The sequence below is a fragment of the Pinus tabuliformis genome, chromosome 7, assembly GCF_031772625.1.
Source record: "Pinus tabuliformis cultivar Carrire ecotype Pingquan chromosome 7, CPIR1, whole genome shotgun sequence".
Taxonomy (NCBI): Eukaryota; Viridiplantae; Streptophyta; class Pinopsida; order Pinales; family Pinaceae; genus Pinus; species Pinus tabuliformis.
In genome coordinates, this window is record NC_142293.1 from 1,452,565,268 (window position 1) to 1,452,573,879 (window position 8,612).

At 32.2% G+C, this 8,612-nt stretch overlaps 1 protein-coding gene across 3 annotated transcripts; it reads right to left on the bottom strand.

Annotated features, from left to right (window-relative positions):
* Positions 1-446: 446 nt before the first annotated feature.
* On the bottom strand, positions 447-6,720 carry LOC149253180 (uncharacterized). Of its 3 annotated transcripts, none has more exons than XR_016266139.1 (4): positions 6,478-6,720; positions 6,116-6,197; positions 840-1,324; positions 455-740 (listed from the first exon to the last, which is right to left on the bottom strand). XR_016266139.1 is itself a non-coding variant. In XM_089456771.1 (4 exons), exons 1-4 carry the CDS (start codon positions 6,323-6,325, stop codon positions 684-686), a joined length of 666 nt encoding a protein of 221 aa, XP_089312897.1. In that variant the 5' UTR covers positions 6,326-6,393; the 3' UTR covers positions 456-683. The 3 variants fall into 3 exon arrangements, 2 of the variants coding, with proteins under 2 accessions (XP_089312898.1, XP_089312897.1); XM_089456771.1 differs by lacking the exon at positions 6,478-6,720 and adding an exon at positions 6,284-6,393 and having other exon boundaries at positions 456-740; XM_089456772.1 differs by lacking the exons at positions 840-1,324; positions 6,478-6,720 and adding an exon at positions 6,284-6,393 and having other exon boundaries at positions 447-740.
* Positions 6,721-8,612: the final 1,892 nt, after the last annotated feature.

Below are 8,612 nucleotides of genomic sequence, written 5' to 3' on the forward strand. Positions count from 1 at the left end.
AAAAAATGCATATACAGAAAAAAAATAAAATAAATAAATAAATAAATAAATTGTGCATTTACGGAAGATATGCGCATATGTGGAAGCTGTGCAGAGCTCTAACCTTTATATATACGTTTTTTGCCCTATACTTCGTGTATTCTCTTAATTTATTAAACAAGAAGTCAATCCATGGTAATGATATGTTTGTCGAGGCATGCAACATCAAATAAGATATAAATATAAAAGTAACTTAAATTGCAAACTTGATCATTTGTAAATAATAAAAGCAAAATCCATTACAACTACATTCATCAAAAGTAATGTAACATTGATAGAATATAACATTGCATTCACACAAGGATTTAAAATTCAATGAAGAAGTTGTCATAAACACAAGTCTAAAGTTATGTATTTTTATTCAAAATTGGTCCAACTATACATTTTTCTTTTTTACAAAATAGAACTTCATTTCCAACATAGATAATGGAATCTCATGCCTATAAATAACATAATGGAAAAACAACATCATGATCGATCTAAAGTATGGGTCTATAAGTCACCCTCGTCCCTCTTGGCACTCCCAGATGGATTTCCAAATTGATATCTTTGCAAAAATTACATTTCCAACATAGATAATGGAATCTCATACCCATAAATGACATAATGGAAAAACAGCATCATGATCGATCTAAAATATGGGTCTATAATTCACCCTCGTCCATCTTGGCACTCCCAGGTGGATTTCCAAATTGATATCTCTGCAAAAATTACAATAATCAATTAATTGTAAAAATTGAAAGGCATAGAATCAATTTCATTAATTCATGATGATATTTTGATCAAATACTCATTCTCACCATGAGGATCTGAGGCAATGGAGAAGACAACCCTTCCTGGGTGGAGCACTTGGTGATAGATATAGACATGGTGGAAGTGAAATAGGGAAAAGGTAGTGGGTGTGGGCGACGATACACCCCCACCAATTGTACGATAGTGGGAATCACTGTAGGCCAGGGGGTTAACCTAAGGGGGGAAATTGGAATGTTAAGAGTGGATGATTTAAAAAATAAGAATGGTGGATGACTAAAGGGTATGGGTGAGCATTGGGAAGGTATTACAAAGGTGGTTATAGGCATGGAAGAATTTATGAAGGAAAAAGGTAGTGGGTGTGGGCGATGATACATCCTAATTGGTTGTACAATAGGGGTAAGCACCTTTGGGGAGGATATTGGGATGTTAATGGCTGAAGTAGTGTTTCCAATGCTAGATCTTTTTTCAATAGCATGTTCATCAAATAAACGAATTCGACAATTTGAAATGTTGTGAGATGTGGGTCCCTCAGCTGTAACAATAAAAAAAGTTCATATAGTTATGCAAATGTATTGAACATGATAATATATCGCATTTAACGTAAAACAATGCATAGCATGAAATTTCCATAACAATATTGGGTATAATAGAATCTTGCATTATCTCAGGCGCGTGGTCCACATTTCTTTGTTTTTTAGAAGATAACTCCAATTGTTCATCCATTCTTTTTTTTCTTGCATGAACTCATCCAACCCTTTCAACCCTTGAAGAGAGAAGAGAGTTTTTTCATCCTCTACATTATTTATCTCACTAATTTGAGTTGTTTTTGTAAAGTTGTATTATGCCTTTTCCAATACCTAATTTCTTATAAACTGAAGTATTTTTTTCTAACTTTCAACGATAAGAAGATAGTTTGAACCCTATAACTTGAAGTTTATGATTTCTTTTTAGTAATTCAACTCTATTTTATTCTTAATCTCCTTATTGCTCCACATTTTTTTTTTAAATAATTATGATAATGCTTCACATTTTAAAACTACAATTGAGTATAGTATCCTAGCTTCATATATGGAGCTAGGTTGAGGTGGATACTTCATACCACATGAGCTCTATTTAACATTATCAGTGATGGAGCACAAGGGATACTAGCTATTTTGGGGATACTATAAGGGATGAAATTTCCCAAATGGTCCTTTAGTAAGACCTAAAACTACTTATGATTAGCTAATAATTCATCTTCTTTTAATGTAAGGAAATAGATTAATGGCCCAAAACCTAAAGGCATATGGCAAGAGTGAAATCCTATCCCCTTAAATAGAAATTACTAGTAATCCTTTATTCAAAGATAACAACCTTTGATGATTCTCCTCTTTCTCTCTCTCTCTCTCTATATATATATAAGTAGTACATCCATACAAACAAAACACTCACATGAATAATGTAGAGGTGCAAATAATTAAATCTACGGGGTCACTTATTTTTATTTATTTGCTCCACATATATATATATATATATATATATATATATATATATATTTTATTTATTTGCTCCACATATATATATATATATATATATATATAACACTCAAATAAGTGAAGTCATTTAAAGAAAACACTCAAATGAATAATGTAGGGATGAATATAGTTTACTATAGGTGGTGTCCTCTTTTAATTTATTTCCTCCAAATAGTTTAGAATGATGAACAAAGACCATAAACCTAAGACTTTTTAGTTTATTAATAAATGCACTTTACCTTAAATTTAATGCACATGTTGAAAATTAAGGTCATAGTCATATTCTTGTACCAGTAGAGGCATAGTATATATTGTTTTTTATTTTGGTTAAAGAAATTTGAATTTCAATTAGTTTTGAAATTGTTTAAACAAATTTTATGAAATTTATTATAACATTGCAAGAGAGAATGCCATGTGGATAGTTGCCCACCATTTTTTGTGCAAGAAACTTTCCATATTTCTATCATTTCAATAAAAAATTCATTCATTACTTATCTATTTACAATTAATAAAATTTTAGAAAATGTTTAAAATACTAATTTCTTAAATAACTTCAATGGTCAATAATTTAATTTTTTAAGTTAGTAGCTTAGCTAAGCACCCAATTTTCTTATAAAACGGGTCTTTATTTCTAAATCATTAAATTTTAATTAACTTCCAAAAACACTAATGAACTAACTTCCAAAGAAATGAAAATAAAAAATACATTTTTATGATTATTTCCAAAACTTTTTAATCATAAAAGAATATATTAAAAATAAATTAATTATTTTTTATATTTATTTGTTAAATATTAAATAAATCAAAATAATATTTTTCCTAAATAATTTTTTTAATTAAAAAATTAAAAACCTAATTTTAAATTAAAAAAAATATATAAATACATGAGAGGAATGACCGATCTTAAAAGATCAAAACTTTAACGTATTTAACCTTCTATATCAGAATTTTATTATTAAAATAACATTATAATTAATCAAAAAAATAAAATTAATATTTGTTTACAAAATAATATCCATGGGAAAGAAAACAATGAAACATCATTACAGAAAACGGTGATATAAAATAAAATAATATTCTTGTTATATTTTTCCTTTGAACTTTAAAAAAGAAAACTTAATTTATGGAAATGGATATAGATTTTCGGCTTCGCCTTAATTTATTTTTTTACCAAGAAAACTCAAAAGGTTAATCATGGTCGTATCGCTGATTACTTTGAAAAACCAGAATAGTTAACCACGACCACGTGACTGGTAACTCTAAAAAAACAAAACCTATTACTGCCACCAATAAAGCTCATACGTATTTTTATGAAGAAAATTTCATCCAATAACCATGGCCACAATAACTAGCTGCCATGGTGATCTCGGCGCCCTGCAAACCATGGTCCTAATGCATACTTCCTTCTTGATCTGAAGTATCCCTAGCGTAGTAGCCCAGGCAAGCATACCGATGATTATATCTCGGACAGAATCAAAATGAGTTGTATAAAGGTGAAAATGTAGAATGAGCTACCTGGGATTGCGGCCACTGTTGAGATGGGAAGGAAAATCGCTATTCTAACAAACGAGCTCCAGCACTTGGAGATCGGGTTGTTTCCTCAAGTTGCTCTTGGAGATCGGGTTGTTTCCTCAAGTTGCTCTAATGGACGGAAGGCTAAAATCAATTCATGGGTCCTCTGCCTAGTAGCTTGGTTCACCAAATGAATTGAAAGGATTGAATTTTGGAGCAAAATAATCCTCCAACAGTTTGTTCATTGACATTATATTAGGTAAACAATTTACAAATCTTTACCACTCAAATAACAAAAATTCCAGCGCTTATTTCTAGGATTTTGTAAGCTAACAATTCTTACATATTTGGATCTCTATTTCAATTGCTTGGACGTGGACAAGACAAATTCCATCTGATCTGAAAACGAAAGAGGCACTTCAATTTTTGTTTGATATATAACCAACATATAGAGTTCACCCTAATTTTTGGTGTTGGAAAACGCAGTTGCCCGGTTGGTTGTTTACCAGGTTTTTTGGAAATCCACTTTGCCAATTTCTTTAGAATTTGCCGATGCTTTATGCTTTCACGAGTAATTCAACTATACAGTCTTCGTTACAATGAATCCAGTGAGCTAAATATAACTATACGCTATTGCGAAGGTTGCTAGGCGTTTGACCGCTATCCGCTCACTCACATTTATGCAAATTCTAACTTTAATTTTATAAGGAACCTTTGACCAAGAGCTGTTAACCGAAGTGAGCGACCCACTAAAGCTATGGACGTAAAATGAGAAACTAACTTTGCCTTTAATCGATCAATCGTTGGAACCATAGTTGCCAAATACGGGTGTATTGGCGAAAAAGTACGGAAATTCGCCGATTCACTTTGGTATGATAGATAATTTGGCAAATTCGAATTCGGTTTCGAAGACCAAAAATTATATTTAAAAACCAAAACCGTTTCCATATTGAAAAAAAATTCTAAAATGTTCTTCTATCAACTGTGTTCCAAGTCCACGACAACATTATTATCGAGAGCCTGGTTTATTCCTAACAAAGCAAGGAAAGGTTCCAAAGTAACCAAATCTGGAACATTCTATTGACTATGCTAGTTTTCGGGTTCCAAAGTAACCAAATCTGGAACATTCTATTGACTATGCTAGTTTTCATCACGAAAGGCTTATACTTTCCAAAACACTCTACAGTATCATTATTAGCTGGCTTATTCTGGAACTACCCCTTTCTGGAGCTTATGCTTAAAATGAACAACACAGAGTGACACTTAAAAACTATAACTTTTGTTTATATAATTTTTTTAATGCAGTTGCAAAGATTATAGGTTTGTATTTGTGAATGGAATAATATTAAAAACGGTAACTTTTGTATTGAAAAAAATTACTAAAATGGCAAATAGTAGTTACAAATAAGTATATTTATATGTTATTTTTATATTGAAAAATAGTTATAATAAAATAGTACGTAAATTTATATGTTATTTCTATATTGAAAATAAATTAGAAAATAACAACTAAAATAGTACGTAAATTTATATGTTATTTTTATATTGAAAATAAATTAGAAAATAACAACTAAAATAGTACGTAAATTTATATGTTATTTCTATATTGAAAACAAATTAGAAAATAACAACTAAAATAGTACGTAAATTTATATGTTATTTCTATATTGAAAACAAATTAGAAAATAACAACTTGTAACTACATTTGATAATAATTTGTGAATGGTATAATAAGTAAATTTACAATATTAAATTTCATATATAAATTTTTAAAAATATATTAAGTATTTGTAAGATGTGTATTCTCTGATTTTTGGTAGAGACGAATTTTTTTTATCAAATCGAATTCGAATTCGGCAACTATAATTAGAACATAAACTAGATCTGGGACGGGAACAACAACAAAAAATGTTGAGAACACTGGATCTTTCGAACGAGTGGTGAATATGGCTACAGCCAATCGCGGCCTCCTTTTCCTTCTAAGGCAAGGCAACTGCTCACACAATGGGTGAGTTATATGCAATACCATTACATAGTTTGCAGAAATAATGGTTATTCATAGGTTTCATAAGACCATGTGGTCTCGACAAAAGGTTCAGTCAACCACTACTTTTCAAACTTCAAACTCAGCAACCACTAAAATTAAAATGACCATTCATTGTCTTCTCACAAAATATTTACATGAAAATTAAACATGTGCAGAGCAGTATACACCTTGTGTTTCTTTCTCAACATTCAATGACTTCTTTTCTTAATACAAATAAAAAAAATGTAAACATGGGTAGCTAAACACATACCGTTGTTTTTTCTCTTTTCAATTCTACCCATTCCATTCAAAGCTCTGTAATGTACCGTTTCCAATATTTTCTCCTCCACTAACTGCACAGCGATAATAAAAATGTATTGGACAAAATGCCAAGGGAACAGGTAATTGTTCTAAGAGAAAACACTCGAGGTGTCTTTACCTGAATACCAGAAATCCCTGGTACAAACCACCATGGCCCCATGGATTTCAGAAATGGAACAAATTTTTTTTACTATGCTAAACACTGATAACCGGACTCCGGACTCAAATGATAAAATAGGAATGAAATTAAAAGGCAGTTTTAGACATAGATATATAGAGGGTAGGGTGTCACCGGTCGTATCAGTCACATACCTAATGTGACAGGCGTGCCATTCACGCCACTGCTGCGTCGCACAGTCGATGTCCTTCAAACCAGCGATGTGATGGATACGGTCTTCTTTCAGTCTGATGGATGTCGGTCTCGTGGCCTCCATCCATTATTCTGGTCAGGATATTCTGTGCAGATAGATATTAGGGTAGGGCCGATAAACGTCAGGGTAGGGTTTCATCGGTCTTATCAGTGACAAACATAACACTACGAAAACTTGCAGACGTGCCTTTCACGCCACTGCTGTGTCGCACATTTGATGTCCTTCAAACCGGCGACGTGATAGATATGGGCAGAAAATAACTAAGGCTTGGCCTCATGACGTCCAGGCTCCAACGATTATTCTGCCCCATATTTTAATAATTCAAAGTTAAAAATAATGAGGTAAATGGACTTTTATCAAAAATTTAGTTTATATTCTCTTTTTAATTTTCAATTTTTTTCACAAATTGAAAATTGATGAGCGGAGGAGATGCTTAAAGGATCAGGCCCACGCTTGAAGCATATACTTCCTTAGCATATTATATTTTGTTTGTTTTATTGAACAGTTTAAAAAGTCTTCCAGTTACACCAAGCGTAATTATTTCAGTATGAGGATGTCTCTTTAAGTATTAGCACAACCATGAGCAGAACATATAATAAATTGATTTAAATAGAAGTCGAGTCATATTATGAATACAAATAATATTATCTTTTTGTCAATGAAAATTAATGAAGACTATTTATTTAACATCAAAATTTTAATAATAAAAATTATATTTGCATTCAATCCATTTTGATTCATAGTATTTATTGTCATGTTTTTATATTAATTAGACATATAAAAGACATGAATAATATTAGTAAAGACAAGTAAATAGAGAAATGGAATCATCTTTTTAGATAGACCTAGCTTTCATACTCTTTCTTCCAAGATAGTTGCTCATTTAAGAGAATCTATTTATGAATTCCCTGACAAGAAGTATAGAAGTCATTATTTTCTTGAGATTCCATAAAATATTTCGATTGGATTTTTCGATCGCGTTGTCAAAGAAAATAAGCGGGGAGGAGGAGGATTGATAAAACTGTGTGATTCCAGATTCCAGATCTTTTCAGTATAAAATTGGTATTGGTCGTGGCATAATACCAAAGGAGAGCTCATTGGTGCTTGGACCCTTATGACCGTTGCAAAGTGAAACATTAGAAATATCATGATCTTGGGGGATTCAAAATGTGTTATCAATTCGCTTTCAAGAGCAACAAAGCTAGAGGTCTTGAATTTGGCTACGTGGAAAGACATAGGCGGTTAAGGAAAGACATGGGGGGTCAATTCATGTTGGTCAGATTGCCAAATATTTGGCTACTCTGGGGGATTGCCAAATATTTAGACTTCATATGGGCTGTTAAGGACATGGACGGTTAAGGAAAGACATGGGTGGTCAGTTCATGTTCATCAGATTGCCAAATATTTGGCTACTCCGCGTGATTAGCAAGTCTAATCAACAATCAAGATAAGCTCAGGGGTTGGGAACAAGGTAGCAATCTAGATAATCTCAGGGATTGGGAACAAGGAGGCATACTTGGGTGTTGGGGTTGGAAACAAGGTGGCATACATGGGTGCCCATTACAAAAAGGTTGTCGCTCAAAGAGCTTTGCTACAACAGTCCTTAACAAAAAAAACGAACAGTCGACACAATGCTATGGATGCCCTGGATTTTTTATGTAACTTCACAAAATGATGAAGTCCATATGAAAAAGTACCCGTGGCATTCCTGAAGCCAAATTAGACAATAATGTTGTGCGAGAGGTTCTGAAAACAAATGGAGCAGAGAAGCTTGCTTTGTCTAAACAACATAGCACCCTTGCAAAGGTGGAAAAAATTCGCAAAGGCTTGGAAGGTTGTACAATGGCAAAGAAGAAATGTTTGAAGCTTGTAAAAGAGGAACCCAGCGAATTCAAACAAAACAAAAAACACCCTTACAAGGTGATCTTTTATTACGTTGTCTATGAAATCCAATGTTTTTTCTAACTTTTTCTGACACATCTATCTTGCCTAAGACGAAAACACTTTGTGCAATAATTTACTTAAGTGTTGTGTATTTCTTCTTTGTCTATACAATACTATATATAGAATGTCAAA